Source organism: Polypterus senegalus, chromosome 3 (assembly GCF_016835505.1).
Source record: "Polypterus senegalus isolate Bchr_013 chromosome 3, ASM1683550v1, whole genome shotgun sequence".
NCBI lineage: Eukaryota > Metazoa > Chordata > Cladistia > Polypteriformes > Polypteridae > Polypterus > Polypterus senegalus.
The window spans coordinates 201,675,200-201,699,103 of record NC_053156.1 but is presented as its reverse complement, the minus strand read 5'-3'; the positions used below and the strand labels follow the sequence as shown (position 1 = coordinate 201,699,103).

Here is a 23,904-nt window from a genome sequence, read left to right as displayed (position 1 = left end):
ACTGTAAATAAAATTTGAGGGTTTCATTACATACAAAAGGGTTAAATGACGTGGCACATACAGTCATAAATACTATAAAAATAGTGTATGAGCTGCATGAAGTTCTTACTCTTGGCAGTTAATCTATTACATAAACTGCTAACATGTTGTAGATTATATAGAGCACCATCAGAGTTCCTTCTCTCCCATACCACCCTGTGGATGCTGGCCCCCTCTCTACAAGATTCAAAAATCACTCATCTCTGGGTGATCCGTCTGCTAGTCCATTCTATGGCACTACTCCCTCTGTACTCTGAACTCGGACCCCAATGAATTCCCTTCTGTGGTGCAATTTAAGTTTCCCCTTAAATGGAATTGTGCCTACCGGCTCTACTCCCATATTACAGGATTCTCTACTGTTGTTTCTGTCCCTGGAATGTGCCCATCTTAACCAGAATACCATACATTGTACGATGCCACAAAGACTGTCAAGCAGGCTTGGAACTTCCCAAAGAGTTAATAAATTCTACTTTCCAAAATGGACGTATCCATTAATATCTACTGTAACTTTAAAGAATGTCTTCCTTTCTGTGCAGATGCTGCTTTGTAAAGGTTACCAATTACCATATTGCTAATTTTTTTTTTTTTTTTTAAACTTAAAAAGGCTTGTTATTTGTCCATACCAGTCCCTGAGCTGCACATTTGCCACAGATTTTTTCTCCTGCTAAGATAACATCAGCCTCTTATCTTTCTGTGCATGATATACATGTATTTTAAGTGCAAATGTAAATGACTCACAATTACTATACACAGAGGCTGATAGAACATAAGAAAACAGTACACATTTTAGATCAGTTGTTGCAGTTCCAAAAAAGTAATACCTTCTGCAATTTTCCCCCTCAAAAAAAAAAAACCACATTAAAACAACAAATCCATCCACAGCAGAACAGGATGTGCATCATATTCCAGAAGCAAATACTATCAGCCAGCTCTGTCACAATTGAAATATTTAAAGAGTCATTATTTTCAAAAAACCTTCTGGTAGTTTTCTTTTCACTGCATTCATGGACAGTATTGCTTTCATGAGCTCGTATCCAGTCATAGTTATGTATTCACGTTGTAACACGTGAATTTTCTGTTGAAATATCATTACCGTATGAAGAGAAATGTGCATTTTTTGCTTTTCCATTACGAATGGTGATTTCATCCTTGGGCTTGAATGTTAATGGGACAAACCCTTCACCATCAGAAACTAGAACAATCCAAAGGTGACCTACAAATAAAAGGAAAGTGTATTACACATAATTCCAATTTTAGATCAATTAAAAACAGTTTTATTTGATAAATAAAACTTATGGGTTTTTTCATTTGAATTCATTAAGATATAGAACACAACTACAGCGTTTTATACAGAGAAATAAATATTAAAATGTGTTTTTCTTTCAGTATTTTTATTTAGACTTTAGGTAACTATAATAAGATTTTGAGGCTCTACACCATTGTATTTTAATCTACTAACAAATATCAGTCCACTTAAATTCAATGAGAAATATAAAACACTGACTCTACATTATCACAACTGACAAGGCAGTTATTTTAGAAAAGAAACAGGATCCATTGATGACAGAAAGAAAAAATTGTGAAAATGGGTTAAAACTGAAAAATCAAATACAGAGAAAATAATGAAGCCTCAAAAGTAAACCAAAAGTCACAGTCAAAATAATACACACAAATCACCAAGCCTTGAATTCTTAACAAATCCCCGAACATGATTATAAAGTTTCAGGAAAATAACACCACAATAATAATAATACAACATTTATTTATATAGCGCCTATCCCATGCTCAAGGCACTTAAGAGAGTTTAAGAAAAAACAGCAGGGTATACAGTATATAGAATTGTACTAAACCAGATAAATAAAGAACAGTAAAATAGTAAATTCAGAGAAAAGCATAACAGACAACATAATTGAATATCTAGCACACACACATACAGGTTACACGAGCATCTTGACAGAGAGGTAAACTGAGAAAAGGGTAATAAAGTCAAGTAGAGCTAAAAGCCTTCCTGAACAAATGAGTTTTGAGTTGTTTTTTTAAAAGAATTCATGGAGTCAGCTGACCTGATTAATTTTGCTAGGTCATTCCAGAGTCTGGGCGCTATACAGCTGAAGGCCCTGCTGTCACCCATGGAGTGTAGAGTAGTGTGGGGCACAACAAGATTGCCAGAATCAGAGGACCTTAGAGGGTGGGCAGGCACATAGTGATGGAGGAGGTCACTGATGTAGTTTGGCGCAAGGCTATTTAAGGCTTTGTAGGTTATTAGAAGAATTTTATATTCGATTCTGTAAGACACAGGGAGCCAGTGAAGACAGAGCAGGATGGGTGTGATGTGCTCGCTGCTGCTGGTTCAAGTAAGGACTCTTGCAGCCGAGTTTTGAATAAGCTGGAGCTGTGATATAAGATTAGAAGGGGCACCTGCCAGCTGCGAGTTACAATAATCGATGCAGGATGTGATAAAAGCATGGACAAGTTTCTTAGCGCAAGAAAAGGAGAATAAGGAGCGAACACGTGATATATTAAGGAAGTGAAAGTAAGAATGTTTCGTAATGTGATTTATGTGGGCGGAATAAGAAAGGGAAGAATCAAAAATGACACCAAGATTCTTTGCAGTAGAAGCAGGTCTGATGAGGTCACCGCCATGATTGACTAGGAAGGAACTCATTTTATTAAGTTGCACTTTAGTCCCAATTTGCAGTTCAGTTTTGTTGCAATTTAATTTTAAAGAGTTCTTCTCCATCCAGATATTAATTTCACTGAGGCAGGTTGTGAGCTGAGAGAGCTCTGATGAAGTTCCACTTTTGAAATTGAAATAAAGTTGAGTATCGCCTGCAAAAAAATGATAACCCAGTCCAAAGCTAAAATAATTTGGCCAAGGCGGCATATAAATACAGAAAAGCAGAGGACCGAGGACAGAGCCCTGTGGAAATCCTTGACTGGCGCTGTGCTGGACCTGCTGTTGCCAAGACTAACAAACTCTTGCCTATCAGTCAGATAGGACTTAAACTGCTGGAGGGCAGTACCAGAGATATCCAGCATGTTTTCCATTCTGGACAGTAGAATGCCATGTACGACAGCGTGTAATGCTGCGTTGCGGTCTAACAGAATTAATATGTTGGTTTGTCCAGAGTCTGCTGCCATAAGCAAATCATCATCATATCACCCGTAGCAGAGCTGTGCTCTGAAACCAGACTGAAAGGGTTCCATCAAATTATTAGAAGTTAAGTAGTTGGTGAGTTGGGAAGCTACAACAAGCTCAAGAACTTTTGATAGAAAATGTAAGTGGGAAATAGGCCAAAAATTGTTAAGACTGTCAGCATCAAGACTAGACTTTTTTAACATTGTGGTTACAGAAGCGGTTTTAAAAGTGAGTGGCACAAAGCCAGTGTCAAGGGATGAGTTTATTATTGTTGTAATAGTCAGCATTATGGCATGAAGACAGGATTTAAGTAGTGTGGTGGGGATGAGGTCCAGTACGCAAGTAGTCGGCCTCATCTTACAAAAGCAGATGTGACTGGTGATAACTTAGAGAAAGCGCTGGATGTAGTGGGAAAAAAGGAAAATATATAAACAAATGTATTTATGTTAGTTGAATTATTTAGATCTTTAACTTTGTTACGGAAAAAGTGGGAGGAATTTCTCACAGACTTCAGTAGAAGAGGTAGTTGGGAGAGATGCGGGTTGGAGTAGTTTATTAACTACAGAGAACAAAACCCTTGGGTTATCATGGCCACTTTCTATTATTTTGTTGTAATGGGTGTCCTTGGTAGCAGTTAGTTCTTCTCTGTAAGCTCTTTGGTGATCAGAGAAAGTCTGCATTTGCACGGTGAGTAAAGACTTACGTGACATTCTCTCAAGGCATCGGCCACCTGCTTTTATAGATCGCAATTCTGAATTATACCAAGGAGCTGAACGCTTAAAGGAAACCTCCTTATGTTTTAAAGGAGCGGTTTTATCTAATGGTGAATGAAGGGCTCTGTTATAGTGGTCAACAAGACTATCTAGTGTTGATGGAATAGTTGAAGACAGTAAAAGATCAGAAGTGGATCCAGAAAGGTTAGAGGGACAGATGTTTTTAAGGTTTCTGTAAGAAATTTGTCATTTACAGGTAAGAGGAGGGAGAGGTAATGAGACAGTGAAACGTACTGCTTTATGGTCAAAGAGTTCCAAATCACTGCTGTAAGTGTTGCCGACAGATAATCCAGATGCGCAGATCACAGCCAATATATGACCACCAGAGTGGGTGGGAAAATCAACATGTTGTGTCAAGTCAAAACAGTCCAGCAAGGATAGGAATTAATTTCTCAGTTTAGAAGTGGGGATGTCAATATGGATGTTGAAATCACCAAGAAGAATGACTCTCTGGGAAAAGGAACTTAAGTGGGTTAATAGTTCAGTCAGATCAGATACGAAGGATGCATTGTATTTTGGAGGACGATAAAGAACAATGAGTAAGACAGGACCTGATTCTGTTATTAGTGTAAGAGCCAGACAGTCAATTGGGATTCTTTCGAAGTTTAACTCCACTTTGACAATTAATGAAAGTCCTCTGCCTTGTCTTAAGCCATGAGACTCTGTTAGGAAAGTGTAACCAGGTGGTAGAGACGTAAATTCATTTGGTTTTTGCCAAGTCTCAGTTAAGTACAGCATATCAAGTTTGGTGTCAATGATGAATTCTGACAGCACCAATGCTTTGTCATTAAGAGATCTTGATTAAATAATGCAATATTAGTTGATGAGACTTTTTTTTGCACAGAGCCATGACCAGAGTTTATTTTCACATACTGTAAATTTGGCACACTGACACTTCTATTTCCAGGGCCATGGGTAGGACGGTGCATTCCTGAGCAAATGCTGCCGGTTGTCTTAATTCACAGCCAGCGATGGCGGTGAGCTAACCGATGTACATATTTTGGGCGCCACAAAATACCAGTGTCTTCTAGGATATTCCAGTCAGACCATTTGCTTTGGACAAACTGTTTAATATGAAGGAGTTTGTCACAAGAGTATTCTAGCATGATACAGAGCAACACTTATCTGATTAGTAGTGGAGAAGCAGCACAGCAAAGCTGTTGAGATGGGCGGGGTGCGTGGCATAGATCAGCAGCAACAGCAAAGCAGCAGAAAGCATAGCAGGAGGAGGCAGCAGGATTTGGAGGTTCCAACGTACAGCCACAAACATGTAACGCTGGGTATTACAGGCGTGATCACCCCAAAGCCACAAGCCAGGTAGGTGTGAACACTAGATCAGTTCTTAGTCATAAAGCACAATAAACTGTATCGAGAGCACACCAGCATAGCAAACTATAATCAAGGAGACAGATCATCCCAGGCTCCTAGATAGCCAAGGTACAAAGAAATGTTCGTAGGTTTCGTCCCGTGATCCACAGATTCAGTTGTTCCCAGTCAAGGTAAAGTCCATAAAGTTCGTACAAATTAATCGAAATCCATACAATTCGAGTCAGATGCACCCACGAACTATATGTACAATAAAGAAAATAAAACAAGCATAAAAAAAGTGTAGGATTAACACAAATTTTATGAAAAGTATTGTTAACAGGAAGGAGTGGCAGCAGCATGCATGTGCCAACATCCCCTCTCGGTTTGGTCTGCAAACGGTAAATTTGCCAGGAGCCAGCTTCAAACTCACGACCTCTGGATTATAAGTCAGCGGATCTTACCACTACAATGTGCAATCCCCTGACATGATGTCAAGGGAACAATGGTGCAATGCTATGCAGAACATGACTAATGAACCCAAAAGATCCACACACAAAAAAAAAAATCTTTTGTCGAGATGAGACTTTCCCCCCCCCGAGATGAGACGTGATCTTTTGAAGAGAGACACATTCACTTCCCGTGAGACGGACAAGTCATGTCATATTTACAACTTTTGCAAGAAAGTCCCATGATACACATGCACAGCAGGATAGAGATAATGGAAGTAGGAAAATTCGAAAGTCTCAAAAAAATGACGGTAAAGATCGCATTAGAGCAAAGAAAAGGAAAATATTACTTGGTGAAATAATGGAACAGCGAAAAGAGATTAATAGTGATTGAGGATGTCTGAGGGAGAAGAGAGACAAGGCAGTGAGACAAAAGTACAGCTGCTGTACAGGCTTTTAAACGTTTGAAGTGCTGTACGAAATGCAGATCAAGAGGCACGGCAGCAGCTGATCGAGCAAAGAGGAGGTGAAAAAAAAAATCTGTTTCCAATTGTATCACCGTTTACATTGTATTACCGTTTAAAAAGTTGTGTAATAAGTGTGAAAGTATTCTTTAGTAGGCTGTACATATTGTAAGGCTTGGTTTATTAGTATCTGTTGAGGCAGTATTCAGTCAATGTAGATTTACAGTTTCTTTGGTTTGTATTTATAGAATTACTTTCATGTTCATAAATGTTTTGAAAGGTAATATAATATAATATAATATAAGTCTTTAAAAAGGGGGACCGGAGGGTGTGTTCCAACTATAGAGGGATCACACTCCTCAGCCTCCCTGGAAAAGTCTATTCGGGGGTTCTGGAGAGGAGGGTCCGTCGGATAGTCGAACCTCGGATTCAAGAGGAACAGTGTGGTTTTCGTCCTGGTCGCGGAACAGTGGACCAGCTCTTCACCCTTAGCAGAGTTCTGGAGGGTGCATGGGAGTTTGCCCGACCGGTCTACATGTGTTTTGTGGACTTGGAAAAGGCATTCGACCGTGTCCCTCGGGGAATCCTGTGGGGGGTGCTCCGGGAGTATGGGTACGGACCCCCTGATAAGAGCTGTTCGGTCTCTGTACAACCGGTGTCAGAGCTTGGTCCGCATTGCCGACAGTAAGTCGAGCCCGTTTCCAGTGAGAGTTGGACTCCGCCAGGGCTGCCCTTTGTCACCGATTCTGTTCATAACTTATGGACAGAATTTCTAGGCGCAGCCAGGGTGTTGAAGGGGTCCGGTTTGGTGGACTCAGGATTGGGTCACTGCTTTTGCAGATGATGTTGTCCTGTTTGCTTCATCAGGCCGTGATCTTCAGCTCTCTCTGGATCGGTTCGCAGCTGAGTGTGAAGCGGCTGGGATGGGAATCAGCACCTCCAAATCCGAGCATGGTCCTCAGCCGGAAAAGGGTGGAGTGCCCTCTCAGGGTTGGGGGAGAGATCCTGCCCCAAGTGGAGGAGTTCAAGTATCTCGGGGTCTTGTTCACGAGTGAGGGAAGAATGGAGTGTGAGATCGACAGGAGGATCGGTGCGGCATCCGCAGTGATGCGGGCTCTGCATCGGTCTGTCGTGGTGAAAAAGGAGCTGAGCCGTAAGGCAAAGCTCTCAATTTACCAGTCGATCTACCTTCCTACCTTCACCTATGGTCATGAGCTATGGGTAGTGACCGAAAGAACGAGATCGCGAATACAAGCGGCTGAAATGAGTTTCCTCCGCAGGGTGTCTGGGCTTTCCCTTAAAGATAGGGTGAGAAGCTCAGTCATCCGGGAGGGGCTCAGAGTAGAGCCGCTGCTCCTCCACATCGAGAGGAGTCAGATGAGGTGGCTCGGGCATCTGATCAGGATGCCTCCTGGACGCCTCCCTGGTGAGGTGTTCCGGGCACGTCCAACCGGGAGGAGGCCCCGGGGAAGACCCAGGACACGCTGGAGGGACTATGTCTCCGGCTGGCCTGGGAACGCCTTGGGATTCTCCCGGAAGAGCTGGAAGAAGTGGCCGGGGAGAGGGAAGTCTGGGCCTCTCTGCTTAAGCTGCTGCCCCCGCGACCCGACCTCGGATAAGCGGAAGAGAATGGATGGATGGATGGATAAGTCTTGTTTAGCTTTCTTGTTTTTGTTCAATGGTTAACCAAAGGAATTAGTAAATATAGCTCTTGAAATATATATATTTTTTTATTTTCAATCATTTAATTATTTATTTTCACTTTATAGGCACAGCAGCTTTGAAAATGTGTACTGTGTACGCATTTTAATGGTATGTGCAATATATGTTTATTTCTTGTTCAGTTTTTATTTTGCACAATAAAGATATTTAGAATATAACAGTGGTAGCCGAGTCCTCAGACAAGTCCTCAATTTATTACCAGTTCATAACCAAAAGAAAGAAATCAAATTAAACTAGGTTTCCCAAAAAGACTGGAGTGGTGTCTCCTTCATAAACTAAAGTAACTCTAATTTCAGCACCTGACACAGGAGCTGAATCAGGCACAAGACCCAGGGCACACTGAAGGCATGGTACCTCATAGATTAACTAACAGAATTTGTGAATACGCCATATAGAAGGGTATCTTTCCAGTTAGACGCATACTTAAAAACAAATGTCATACAAGCACAATTTAAAAATAAAGCTAAAAATGTTAATGAGTTCAGTCACTAAGTAAGAAGTATTTAATACATGATATGACACAAACTACTACATTACAGTTTACTTCCTATATGAAGTAATGAATTGAAGTAATGTATAACATTAGCTGCTGAATGTGATGCTTTCTGAACTAAATGTACTGTATATTACTCCAGTTAATTTCAGCAAATATCTACACTTAAAAAATGAAGCATGAAAATACAATGTATACTGCATTTTTCTTCCATTTCCAACTGAGACACCAAATATTTTGCTTCCTTTAAAGCATTGTACTGCACATGTCAATTTTACATGTCACTTTATAATAAAGCACAACTCACATGCATATACTCATCAGAAAGATTCAAAGTCAATAAAAATGCATAAAGTGTAGAAAATCCACTACAATGAAATAACTAAATAAGCTAGTCTTTTCGATTATATTCTCCAGTAGTCATCCTATTAAAGAATTTCACATCAGCTTCTCAATTTTCTAAAATCAGTAATAACATCTTAAAATATCAAAAAACTGGACTTAACTTGAACACAACACAAATATTAAAAATACTTATAAAGTTAGACATTTTTTGGACTAAAAATACTTCTAAGTAATACATTTCATATTAGTCACAAACTGCCATTTTGAAATTGTTGAATAGATCATAACATTGCAATGGTTTAAATAAAAGAATATCATTCAATGCCCAAGTAAAACCTTTTGTATCGGCTCCATCAAAAATGTGAAATAATTTTTGGTCTTACGTATTGATGTAAATCATTCCAAAACTAAAGCACATTTACAAACAAATACATAAACTCACACGTTTTACATACATGGGCATTGTTGATTCTTATTCAGGAAATATGAGGATAGAAATGTCCATCCAAGTGTGCAGAAACTTTTAAGATATATGTACATATATACACACATACAACATATACTGATACAAGAGAAAAGAAATCTCATCTTTTCTCTGCATATTCTAGGTTCAACTCTAGACCTTTGTGTGGCTGTGAATTTACCCCGAAGAAAGGGTTGAAACAGAGGTTATAATCCACTGAAAATAAACTAATTAACATATAGGTACAGTGATCCCTTGCTATATCGCGCTTCGACTTTCACGGCTTCACTCCATCGCGGATTTTATAGGTAAGCATATCTAAATATATATCACAGATTTTTCGCTGGTTCATGGATTAAAAGACAATGGGTCTTTTAATTTATGGCACATGCTTCCTCAGTTGGTTTTCCCAGTTGATTTCATACAAGGGACGCTATTGGCGGATGGCTAAGAAGCTACCCAATCAGAGAACGTATTACCGTAGATCCCATTATATAAGCCGAGAATTTCGTCCTAGATTTTTGGCTTGGAGTTTGGGGGTCGGTTTATAAAACGAGTATAGTTTTGGATTCAAGATTTCCAGCGCAATGCCGGTTTTGCCGATGAATATGGAAGTAAATAATGACGAAACCACAGAGCCATCTTTCAGAAGAAGAAGTAACTTTGCATGCCGGTACTTTAAATTAAATAAAGAATTTATTGAAAAAAGTGTTTTAGTTGTTGATTTTATTAATAAAATTTATAACAAATTATCGGGAAGTTTAAAATAAAAATTTTTGTTTTGATTTACGATCAACATCTTGCATTACGACCCGGACGCGGTCACGTGTATCCGCTTGCGCGATTGTAAACAAACAACCGAGAGCGTTAGTCGGAGCCCAGAAACGTGTTTGTGGATGTAATTTCGGTCATTGCAGCGATTTACCTATATACTGTATATATATAATTCATTAAGACTATGCAAGCAAGACACATAATTGCTAAGGAAGGAAGGAAGAGAAGGTAAAGAAAGCGATCACAATCGAAACGAAGATGGAAATTGTGTGGAAATATCACGAGTGCTGTTAGTGTGACGGATCTCGCTAATATGTACAGCATGTCGAAATCCACCATCTTGACAATTTTACAAAGAAAAGATTTGCATAAGGAGGCTCCTTCTAAACAATAACAACCTTCTGTTTCATTCTCCTCCTCTTGCCTTCCCGCAGCCCAAAGATGTCAAATTAAATGGTGAGTACAGTATGAAATTGTTGTTTCTAGAATAGAATGCCTTTTATTGTCACTATACAAATCTACAATGAGATTGCTCCTTCAGTGCAGAAAAAAGTTCTGTATAGGGCTTGTATGGTTGTTTTTTTAGCCTTAGTATAACGCCGGATCTGCTGCCCCGCTTCTGCTTTCTTTCCCTCCTCCGTCTGTGTCGTCTCCTAGACCCGACAACAATCCATGGAGAGCCCGCTGGTCTCGCTATGTTGTCTGGGATGTTGTGCGTGTGCTGAAAAACACTCGAAACAGATGTCTGGCTCTGGACAATGATGTCTATAAGGTTCTGACGGGTGTAGCGGATGTTCGCTGAACCGATCGTGCAAAAACAAAGAAAAAAAAAGGACAAAAACAACAAAGTGCACTGAAAAGGAGAGCCCTGAGCTGCTGCAACCATGCGCGCCGCCATGCTCCTAGCTTAATCTAGCCTACTTCTGGTAGGCTAGGCACTTTTTATAACTTTTTGGTTAGCACATTAGAAAAATTATTGGTGTTTTGGTAAATTATGCACATTATACAACCCTTTTTTCTTATGAAAAGGTTAAGTAAGTGTTGCAGTGGGAGGTTCGGAACGCATTATGGGTTAACCTTCGCGAACGAATTAAGTTCGTAAGTCAAGGGTCCACTGTATTGCGTATTTAAATTAATTAAATTTATAACGAGTCTCCGGAAATCCACCCGCTGATGTACCGTATTTGCGTATATAGTTTCAAGACAAAGGTTTCATTTTACCAAACTTCTCCGCAATCACTTCCTGGTTTTCATCAAAAATGCCGGTAGTCTCAAATTCTCGTGGATAAACATGATAAATATACCTGAAGAGACACTTTTCAGGAAATTTAGAAAATTTTGCTTGGAGAAGGGGGTCGGCTTAAATACCAGTCATCGGCAAATACATGTAATTTAGTAGGTAGAGAAGGGGGTCGGCTAATATACCGAGTCGGCTTGTATTCCGGGATCTACGGTACATATTAAATAAAACTCTTCAATGATATACGATATGCTTCCTGCGTGGTGCTTCGCATACTTGAAAGCCCGAACAGCACATATTGATTTTTGATTGTTTGCTTTTCTCGGTCTCTCTCACTCTCTCTGACATTCTCTGCTCCTGACGGAGGGGGTGTGAGCAGAGGGGCTGTTTGCACACTGGCCTAGAGGATATGGATGCTCCACTAAAAAAATGCTGAAAGACTACCTTCAAATTGCTCCCTTCCTTGCAGCTACTTTGTCCGGCGATGCTTTGCATACTTAAAAGCCCGAACAGCCCTATTCATTTTTGATTGTTTGCTTTTCTCTCTCTCTGTCTTTCTCTGACATTCTCTGCTCCCGACGCACACTCCTTTGAAGAGGAAGAGATGTTTGCATTCTTTTAATTGTGAGACGGAACTGCCACCTCTGTCTTGACATGGAGCACAGTTTAAACTTTTTGACTAAAGGGTGTTATTTCATGTCTAGAAGGCTTTAATAATGTTAAAAAAACATATTTAGAAGGTTGTAAACAGGTTTTCTATGCTCTAACTACGAAAATATTCAATTTATAGATAAAGAATCCTATTTTGCGGAAATTCATTTATCGCGGTAGAGTCGGACGGATTAACCAAGATAAACGAGGGTTTACTGTATACGATTTTCAGAAGGGAGAAGCTGTCAAATTAGCCAAAAAAAAAGTCTCAAATATTCAAATTAAAAATAAGGAAATATATTTAAACATTGGTTAATGATTCTGGACGTTACACGTACATAACACAATCCCTTAACCCTGTACTGTCCTTCATTTGAAAGTGCCCTGCACCTTCACCAAAAGTGTTTTCCTCAGGGCTCTACTAGCCTTACTTTCAATTCCTCAGAGCTGTCCTCGCAGCAGAAAGACATGTTACAATATGTTTGTACTGCAGGACACCATTTAAGAGTTATAAACAGGACTATAAAAATATGAATACAAATTTTGAAAAAGGAAGTGCCAGTTTGGAGGTGTCCAAAGCACAGCAGCAGGATACCATTTATATCACAGCAGTCAGAAAAAAAGCCAGTTGGCAAATCTGGGCTCACCTGGAAAAGCAGGGTCATCACAGTATCAAGTCAGGGTCTGCATAATCTAGAATCTTTATAGATGCAGCAATATTTTAATAAAACTGGCCTGAATATTTGTTGTTACACCTCACTGATTTGGGAACAATGTGTGGGAAGGTCTTAGTATTAAACAGTCGGGTATTTCGGTTTTATGACTGAATGGGAGAGAATAGAGTACAAAATGATACTTTTACATCATAGTAGAAGCATTTAGAAAAACTGTTGTGAGTACATTGGTAGACCAAAGTGTACTGTGGCTGTAAATTTTACATTAAAATTGACTGCAGCTTTGCTTTTGTTTTGAACAAGATTTTTTAAAAATAAGTTTCAATTATATTTGAATAGCAACATTTGATCTGACGGCCCCAACTCATTCTCACTCATCTGAAATAATGTTGTTCATCATGTTGTCCTGAATGAATCTGACTCTAGGTTGATTCTTTGTTCATTTCTGGTTAAGATCAACTTATGACATGTGCACCCAGCAATGATGTATATGTTGTGTAGCCAATAGTAGTTGTGCTCTCTGTCACTGTGGTGCATTGCTCAAAAAATATTACTAGCTATCCAAGCTGTTTGGCAACAGCAGATGGCCAAAGTGGTCATCATATAAGGGTCTGTAGAACTAAGAAAAGTGCTTTACCAAGAAATCATAGCTAGACTTAGTCAAAGAACTTGTTTGGAATTTGGAATTGTTGAAATTTAACATTAGTATACCATTCAATTCTTTCTATTAATTTCTAATGTTTTTTTACATAAATGTACTGTATCAGAAAACAGTTTCACACTCTTCAGTATTTAGTCATTATTACTGTTTTTGGTAATTTAAGGGTGAAATTTAGCATATCGAATTAAGAAGTGTTTTGTAGTCTGCGCAATTTTCATTCTTTTCAGTTATTTTGTAAGACATTATAGATGTAACCATTTCTCAGGATTGTTAACATCAGTATTCAAATAAACCTCAAGCAGGCAGCCACAAACAACTGGTCTGTATGTGCATTTTAGACTAAATACATATTGTACACATAAAAATGCAATATACACATGCATATATATGTATACTGTAAACACGAGTGAAAGAGACAAACAGAGAGGTATAAAGGGACCCAGTGATGTTGGGAATAGCTAGTCAAATACTATGAGACAAAAATATTTAAAGCAGTAAGATGAAGAAGTGTAAAGCACTTATTAACATATGGAAAAAGATACACCCACTGCATCAAATAGGAAATAAGTTGTAGAGGCAACTATAAATGAAGCAGGCAGTCTCTTCCCAGAGTATAGAGATACACTGGCAGACATTGTATCATCAATTAAGGATGCCTGACCCTCGTATAGACAACAGTCTCAGAGGTGGCCGATACAGTTCTCTTGTTCCTTGATAAAACATGTAGAGGACCATGCTGCTTTTCCTGATAACCTCTCAGCTAAAAAGCTACAAAGGATGTGTGGATTTCAGTGAGTAACTGAAAGCTCAAGGATATATGGACACTAGAAGTCACGAGTTCTAGCCAGGATTTTCTGTTAGAAATTGTGCTGTGGTCCAAACCAAAAAATAAATTCACAACATGGATGGAAGTTTCTCCAGGACTGAGACTGTGTTTAAAGTTGGAGGTTAGTTGAGTGTGGAGTTTTGAAGTAGTAGAGAGATCAGAATCTAAAGAGAGAAGATGAGGGGGTTTGCATATTTAAAGAAGTAAAAGGGAAGGTGAAAGAAAGATTGATCCAGCATGGTAATCTAGCAGGTAAGTGGACATGCAAATCCATTAGACAGACATGGGGTATTAACCACCCATCTCAGAGGACCCAAAATGCAGTAGGATTTGTTTTATGTTTTGTTTGGTTGTGGCCTGCGCGTATTCCTCCATTATGTGGTTATATTGTTTAGTTCAAGAATGATAGTTTAATATACTGTACTCGTCCGATGCGAGAGATGGACGTCTGAAGTGGAGCTCCGCTAGCAGTGGTGCTATTTTTCATATTATTTGCTTATTATTCTGAGATATCCTGTATTTATTCAACCCGAGAGGGACCGCTACAGTATATGTAAACACATATAAACATGGCCAACAAGAAGGGGTCGAAAGAATCGAAGACTAAAGCTACATCCAAGCTGCGATCAGCAAGCCCTAGTTCGAGATACGGCCTCTCAGAGACAGACCTGGATCAGATGGGAAAGTACAGACTCCTCGGGACCACGGTCCGCTACATCGTCGCCGGCTGAGAGCGAAAAGGGGAGCGAAGGTGCGATCGTGAGTGCAGATGTGGATAGCTCGCCGATTGGAGAGGATTACCTGAAACTGGAAAGGCGGGAGGTCCGCGGCTTCAGTTACGCAATTACGCGGGACTGGAGCAGCGGGGACACCGGCTTCAGCAGAGTCTGCTGCTTCATCTACGGCACAAGAAGGCACATTTGAGCTATCTGAACTGAAAGTGTTGCTCGCTGAGCTCACGCAAGATATAAAGAAAAGCGAGAAGGCTAATGAGAAAGCAACGGCAAAGGCACTTGAGAGACTGAAACAGGAATTAAAACAGGAAATCCAACAGGCAAATGAAAGGCTGCGACAGGAATTCCAACAGGCAAATGAAAGGCTGCGTCAAGAGGTACAACTTGAACTTCGACAGGTGCTGGGTAAAATCGAAGAGCGCATTGAGAAAAACTCAGTTAAACTGAGCACGCTTGCTGATCGATTGGAGCATCTTAGTGAGACATTCACGAATCGGATCGAAATAGCGAACATCTAGCTGCCTGTGCGAGGAAAGAGCAGTAAATGTCAGTTGAATGTAAAAACTCGGAGAAAAACTTGGAGACAGACTGGCTGCTTTAGAAGATGGGAATAGAAGGTATAATGTCAGAATTAAAGGCCTGCCGGAGAATCGAGAAAGTTTAAACCCGGTGAAATTCGCAACTGAACTTTTTTCAAAAATAATCGGGGGCGACTTTAAAGCAGAATCTGAGATAGCAGCGCTTACAGCGCGCTGATCAAACACCGTCAGACCCGACCAAGATCTTTTATAGTTCGTTTTGAGCGATTATCATTTAAGTTAGAGGTGATGGAACTCCTCAGGAAAAAAAGGAAGATATTATATATGAAGACTGCCACATTCGCGTCTTCCTGACTTCTCTCCAGCAACAGCTATTAAACGCGCCTTCTATAATATTAAACAGCGGCTACGGCAAGCCAATGTCAAATCGGCCTCCTGTATCCGCAAAACTGAAAGTGGAATGGCAGGGTCATTTCTATGTTTTCGCTAGCAAGGAGGAGGCAGAAAATGAGTTAAGAAAGCTGATCCCGGGACTATTCTGATACATAATTGTAAGTCATGGCGGTAAATGATAATGCTAGGATTAATAATCTACTGTCTGATCTATTTGTTTTTAAAATACGGGTTTTTTTATCAGCATATATTCTCATATTCTTATATTATTATTACTTACTTATTACTTATCATTACTTAGTATTACTAGAGGCTAAATGTTTGTGTTTTATTGTGCTTAATTACGTTTTCCTCCTCTTTTTCTTTTCTAATTATTTCATGTGTACCCTAAATGAGACTGTTCAATATCATACCCTTGGTTTGCTGTTATTGCTATTACTGCATTAAGTCTTGTTATGCTTGTTTTGGACACATCTTTAACACCATCACCTGGGTTTATTATCTGGGGATATCATCTTAATGCACTAAAATTGATGAAGATTATATATATATATATATATATATTGTTGTGCTTTGATGTGCTTTGGACGTGCTCTGTCTCTGGGTATGTCAGAGGACTGGGACTGCATGAAGTGGGTTTTAGCCTCACCTGGGGAGGCAAAAAGGAGGGTGGGGGTTAAGGGGAAGAGAAAGAGAGCAGGCTTGATCTATATCTAATCTATCATCTCAATCTTTATAATTATAACTATCAACGTAATAATAAGCTGCATGGCAACAACTCTTGGGGGAATAGGAAATTAAGACCTAAACTATTTCACTTCCAGTTAAGACTATAATATGACACCAAAAACTCAGAATCAGTGTCTCCATGATGGGACAGTTAACTTCGTAAGCTGGAATGTTAAAGGCCTGAATCACGAATTAAAGAGAAAGAAAGTACTTTCTCACCTAACAGGTCTAAATGCTAAAATAGTATTTTTACAGGAAACCCACTTACTAAGTAAGGATCAGTTCCGGCTGCAAAAAGACTGGACTGGCCAAATGTTCCATTCTAGTTTTACAAAGAAAACTAGAGGGTGGGAATTCTCATACATAGAACAGTACCATTTGTAGCATCAGATGTAGTATTGGATCCTGAAGGGAGATATGTGATGGTCATGGGAGACTTATCTAACTGTAAAATGATTTTGATAAATGTTTATGCACCTAATGTTGATGATAAGGAATTTATACAAAATTTATTTGCATCCATTCCCAATCTGAACACTCATAAACTTATAATGGCTAGGGACTTTAATTGTGTTCTAAATCCACTTTTAGATAAGACTTCCTCCACAGGGGGAGCGGCAACTAACACCGCAAAGATAATTACAAAGTTTATAACTGATCACAACTTATCAGATCCCTGGAGGTTTTTAAACCCAAATTCAAGAACATATTCTTTCTACTCACCAGTACATCATTGCTACTCAAGGATTGATTACTTCTTTATAGATAATAACTTCTTGCCTAAGATTAAATCTTGTAAATACGATGCTATTGTTATTTCAGACCATGCTCCGATGATCTTGGAGCTGAAATTACTAAGCCCCATACACTCACCGCAGATGGCGTCTCAATCCGCTTCTATTAGCTGACGAGAATTGTACTGAATTTATATCCAAACAAATTGAATTCTTTCTAGAGACAAATACATCCCCTGAGATCTCTGCAGGAATACTCTGGGAAACTCTTAAGGCCTTCTTAAGAGGACAGATTATCTCATATCTTTCCCACAGAAATAAATCCGAAGCGAAGAAAGTAGCAGAGATAAAAAGCGAAATTACTAAAATAGATGAAGAACATGCCAGACTACCAAGCGAGACTCTACATAAGAGGAGGCAGGCTCTACATTCAGAATTAAACCTCTTGACAACTAAAGAAACCGAACAACTAATTTACAAATCCAGACATCATTATTATGAACATGGAGAGAAAGCTAATAAGCTTTTAGCGCAACAAATTCACAAGCAAGATGTAATGCAGCAGCAATCTCGGTAATTACTAACACGAACGGAGATAAAATCATCGAACACAAAAATATAATGTACACTTTTAGAGACTACTATAAATCCCTATATACTACTGAGTTTAAAGAAGACAATATACAATCTAATGCATTTCTGGATAAATTACAGATACCACAAATTGACGCTATTAGTGTGGAGGAGCTCGATAAACCTCTGTCATTATCAGAATTACTGGATGCTATAAAGTCACTCCAAGGTGGAAAAGCAGCAGGCCCTGACGGCTACCCTGCAGAGTTTTACAAGAAATTCTCCGCTCAGCTAGCTCCCTCCTATTAGCAACATTTACAGAAGCCAGAGATAACCAATCTCTTCCACAAACCTTTCGCCAAGCACTAATCACTGTCTTCCAAAACAAAATAAGGACTTATTACAATGTGCATCATACAGACCAATTTCACTTCTGAATAACGACGTTAAAATACTCTCTAAAATCATAGCTAGAAGGATGGAGAAAGTGCTCCCTCAGTAATATCACAAGACCAAACTGGATTTATTAGGGGCCGACACTTATCTTCAAATCTTGACGCCTGTTTAATGTAATATACTCACCAACTAAATCAAACACCCCAGAAATATTATTATCATTGGATGCAGAAAAAGCATTCGACATGATTGAATGGAAATACCTTTTACTATTTTGGAGAAGTTTGGGTTTGGCCCAACATTTGTGCATGGATTAAATTACTGTATACTAACCCAGAAGCTTCAGTTTGCATCAATAACATTTGCTCAGACTACTTTAAACTAGAACGTGGCACAAGACAAGGATGCCCTTTGTCACCACTGCTGTTTGCAATTGCCATTGAACCACTGGCAATACATTGTCGAAATACTGATCAGATAAAGGGGATTAGCAGAGAAGGACTGGAACAGAAAATCTCATTATATGCAGATGACATGGTACTGTATATATCGGACCCAGAAAATTCTGTGCCTGCAGTCTTAGCAGCACTCACAGAATTTCAAAAGCTCTCTGGTCTCAGAATTAATCTGAATAAAAGTGTACTCTTTCCGGTGAATTCGCAAGCATATAATATTAGATTAGACACCCTTCCTTTTATCATTGCAGAACAGTTTAAATACCTCGTAAACATCACAAGTAAACATAAAGCTCTTTATCAACAAAATTTCGTCGTCTGCATGGAAAAAATTAAACAACACTTGCATAGATGGTCAACCCTTCATCTCACACTAGCTGGAAGAATTAACACTGTTAAGATGAATATTCTTCTTAAGCTCCTTTTTTTATTTCAAAACATACCAATATACATTAATAAATCGTTCTTTAAGCAATTAGATTCAACAATAACCTCATTTATTTGGAATTCTAAACATCCACGCATCAAAAGAGCGACTCTACAAAGACAAAAGGCAGAAGGCGGCATGGCTCTACCTAACTTCCAGTTTTATTACTGGGCGGCAAATATACAGTCGATAAGAACCTGGACACAAATAGAAGAACATACACAGGCATGGACCGCAATAGAAGTATAAACCAATTGTGCTCCACTCACTTAGAATCTGGAACCAATGTAGAAAGCATTTTAAGACGGAGAAGCTTCTTTCTGTGGCACCCCTGCAAAAGAACCACCTCTTTCAACCCTCACAAACATGTGCAGTTTTTAATATCTGGAAAAAATTTGGAATTAACTTGCTTAGGGATCTTTATATAGACAACGTCTTTGCATCCTATGAACAATTACATTCCAAATTTAACATTCCAGCTACAAATTTCTTTCACTATCTTCAAATCAGGAACTTTGTTAAACAGAACCTTCCAGATTTTCCTCATCTTGCACCCTCATCCACGCTGGAAAAATTATTGCTCAATTTCAAGGAGTTAGACTCCATCTCTACAATATATAAAATCCTTTTACAATCCCTTCCTTTCAAAGATCCAAGAGGACACTGGGAAAATGATCTCTCAATTAATATATCAGAAAAGGAGTGGAAAGTAGCAATGCAGAGAATTCACTCGAGCTCCATATGTGCAAAGCATACAATTATACAACTCAAAATTATATATCGAGCACATCTGTCTCGACTAAAACTCTCCAAAATGTTTCCAGGACATGATCCAACTTGTGAACGCTGCAAATTAGCTCCAGCCTCACTAGGTCACATGTTCTGGGCCTGCTCCAAATTAACATTATTCTGGACAAAAATTTTTAATTACCTCTCAGACAGTCTTGGACTCACAATCCCTCCTAACCCATTAACAGCTGTGTTTGGGGTTCTTCCAGAGGGTCTTAAAGTGGAGAAAGACAAACAAATTATGATTGCATTCACTACACTGTTGGCACGCAGACTTATTCTGATAAACTGGAAGAACCCAAACTCTCCTCTTTTAAGTCAGTGGGAAACTGATGTGTTATATTATTTAAAATTGGAAAAAATCAAATACTCAGTTAGAGGATCTGTGCAGACTTTTTTCAAAACATGGCAGGATCTAATCAGTAATATTTTGAAATGATTTTATAAAGCACAGAGAATTTGTTGATTTAGGTATTTTTAAAAGCCTTAAATTTTACACCGTTTGGCTTGCTCTCTCTCTCAAGGGTGGGGATCGATCTGTTCTTAGCATAATTCTTTTTTTTGTTTTTTGTAAAAACGTGATTGCTATGTATTGATTGTAATAAAATTAATTAAAAAAAAATATATATATATATACTGTACTCCATTTAGCAGATTATACCCTAAGAGTCAATGTATTTGAGTCCATATGCATTCAGAATGTATAGAGAGATCAGAGCAAGGATCATGCCCCAGCTTGATGCTATACAAAAGATCATGTATTTATTTTAAAATATTTTCTTGGGAATATATATTTTTCTCTTACTGATAAAAAGGCAAATTTAATGTCAAAGCGAGTCAAAGTTTTAAAGAAACTAGTGACTTTAATACTAAGTCCAACAGCAACCTCTGTAGTACTCTAATCTAGTAACTAAAAAATCTTCATAAGAAATCTCTATACAACTAAAAGTGAAGAATGAATAGTTTACCATGTTGCATTTCCACAATACTGAGGTTGAAAAGCTCCTGTATGACTCGAAGACACAACTTTCCTTCACAGAGAAGAACTGGTCTTCTCTCATCAATGAACACATTCTCAGAGAGTTGTTTCTGTAAAAGGAAAATCCTGTAGTGAAAAGTCATGCATATTCACTGTTTCTACACATAAAATCTTTACAAATATTTGTTCTATTTAAGTAGTAAAACAGATTATAATAGAAATCAATAGTAAACAATGTGAACTATAGAGATAGACATGGAAAAAAAATAATGTAGGTAAATCTCACAGATTTGTCTTCCAAATTAGAAAGATTTCAATAAAATAATATATATGCACAAAGCATGAAATAATGATTAAAGAGATACATACATTATTTGTCCTCAATCATACATTTTTAGAGAATAATAAATAATTACATTGAGACTGTGAATAAAGCAGAAAATAATTTTGAAGAAGAAGGCAGGTAATTTATGAGTAAGCCACAAAATCAATTTCGGGTTCAGTGGTAACCCAAAATCTGATGTGGAGACTTCAGGTTTAAACTCCCTGTAACAACTCCTGATATCCCAGCACCCAAGCTAGAAATTGGGACTCCTGTCTCCTAGCATACCAGGAAAGCATTGCACTCATACACTCACACATCAATGACAAGATACAAGTCATCCTAGTGAATGGAATGATTTATTTGGCAGTATTACAGATACCCCATCAGGCTCAGTGAGCAAATATCACATATTTGACAGATTGACTAAAATAGGTTTTTAAACATATTGTCAATTGTCATGAATGATTACTGTAAATCTTTCCAAAATTCTTTCTCATTTGGGTCCCTTGTGGTTGCACTTAGTGTTAGAGATGGACACTAATTCTCACTTAGGGGATCTGTTCAAAACATTTTTTTAAAACCTGGCAGGATCTATTCAATAGAACATGTTAGAATAAACATTTGTATTGGGGAGAAGGACTTCTTTTCCTCTTTACTACTCTAAAGGTTTTACTCTGGCCATTGGCCTTCCTCTGTTTCTCAAAGGTGGTGGTTGAATTTAATTAAGTTTTGTTAAGCTTGAATTGATTGTATGGAACGCTACATGAATTTAATAAATTCAATAAAAGATATTTAAAAAAAATAATAAAAAATGGACACAGGTGACCCATAAATAAATACTCTTTGTGCAATAAACTAAATAAGCAAAAAAAGTTATACTTTAATTTTTATGACCATGCTTCTTTAAAAGGGTATAATGAGAGGGTGTTGAAAATAAATCATACCCATTTTCTGTGTATAATGTTGAGATTTTAAATATACATCCTCCCAGGCATCATAATCAAACTTTGCTTTAAGACACAGAAGGCTGCATCCAGCATGCTGTCAGGCAGACTGGTATTCTTCCTACACTTGCTAGCAGATGTGATGAAGCTGCAGCCTGAGAACATCTATATACAAGTGGACTATTTTGATTAAATCTGGCTTTAAGAGGAGTACTGTGCGGGGCTATAATTTTAGTAAGTACTTTAAGAGGCAGGAAAATCCAACTGCTGAGACGTGACAAAATTAGCTTTGTGCTTGTGCATTTTTTTGAGTGTAAGATGACTTGAACTATCAGCTGGGTGCTGCATTAGTTTCATCTTGTTGCATCCCACAGTTTAGTGACAGAATTAAAAATTATAGTGGAGAAGCTTGCTAGCTAATTTCATATTCATTCTTTTAATGTAATGGACACAACTATCCATATATAGTTACTTTTTTTAATTTGCATACTCAGTTCAGGGTTACTGATAGATGGGGACTATCCTGGTACCACTTTACAAGCCCACATTAGTAACCATACTTTCTCTTACAGGTATAATTTAGATTGTGGGAGGAAAACCATATAGAAAAATGTCTTAAAGAAATGCCATACAGGTAGAAACAGTTGTAGTAAATAAAATCAGACAAGTTTCAAATCCAGCAACTTGTCTCTGTACCTTTGGATATTTTAACCTGGTGATGAAATGCTCTATAACCTACACACTATGTTAATTCTAAAATAAAATTTATAAGTCTGAGTTTTAAAATATCCACACTGCCCAGACATTCAGGAGGCTCAGCTCATTATGCTCTTTTGACATACAAAGAAGATTTCTGTAATGACACACCTAATGCTTTGACAGCAGCACACAATCGAAGACATATATGTACAGTTGATAAAATTGATTACTTCAGTTAGACAGTACTGTATTACCAAAACCTAAATTTCACCATGTGATAGGTGGAATTCCACCTCTCATTTAAAAATATTGCATGGTTCAACTTAATAAAGTGGAAGACACCTACTGCTATTTCAAAGAAAAAAGGCTTTTGTTATTGTCATTTTAATGTGACTATTGAATTATTTCAGAAATAAAAACATAGAATTTGTGAACGTTTTGAGAGTACATGGATGTGACCATCTAGTTGTGAGCTGCAAACATTTTAACTTGTAATATTATGCACTTGAATGACAGAGTTAGAAATGATAGGGAGAATAAATTTGCATTTAACCTCTGAATGTAATGGACATGGCTACACTTCTACATTTAACGTACACATACATTTAAAACCTGCTAACCAGTTTATCCAGTTTAAGATTCTGGGGGCCAGAAGCCAATCCAAGTTGCACTGGTAACAATACAGGAACAAATTGTAGATAGCATCAAACACTTGCATACATCCACAGTTATTCAGGTGGTGTCATCAGACAATCTAACCTGCATGTGCTTGTGATACACAGCAGAGGAAGACTTGAGTTTATGGATAAACCTCCTCACAATCAGCAAGAGATACAGCTGTAGGAAGGTTTCAAAGTAAGAGGCAATGTCTGTACTTGTGGCTAATCTACAGCATCAATTTATTGTTTCAAAACTTTCATACTGGCCAGACATGATGAGTGCAGCTAACCTGAAATTTGAAGCAAGAGACAAATCACTCTTGGATTGGAGATCTGGTAACTGTGGATACCCTTTAAGTACAATGAACTCATTGTTATGTTCAAGACACCAGTTTATGCCAACATAAATATCCCAAAAGTAAATGTCACTAACCTGAGAAAGTGCCTTGCTAACAAATTGTGCAAAAGAAAATATCCAAAATAACCTTGCTATCCACTAATTCATCTGACT

General features: G+C 38.2%; 1 protein-coding gene across 2 annotated transcripts in view; it reads right to left on the bottom strand.

Annotated features, from left to right (window-relative positions):
- Positions 1–23,904, bottom strand: part of LOC120525779 (WD repeat and coiled coil containing) — a 40,587-nt gene that overhangs the window by 8,130 nt on the left and 8,553 nt on the right. For both annotated transcript variants that reach the window (XM_039748366.1, XM_039748365.1), the window contains exons 3-4: positions 20,756–20,876; positions 1,133–1,252 (exon numbers count right to left, since the gene is read on the bottom strand). In XM_039748366.1, coding sequence (XP_039604300.1) covers positions 1,133–1,252; positions 20,756–20,876 — 241 coding nt within the window. The remainder of the gene's footprint in view (positions 1–1,132; positions 1,253–20,755; positions 20,877–23,904) is intronic.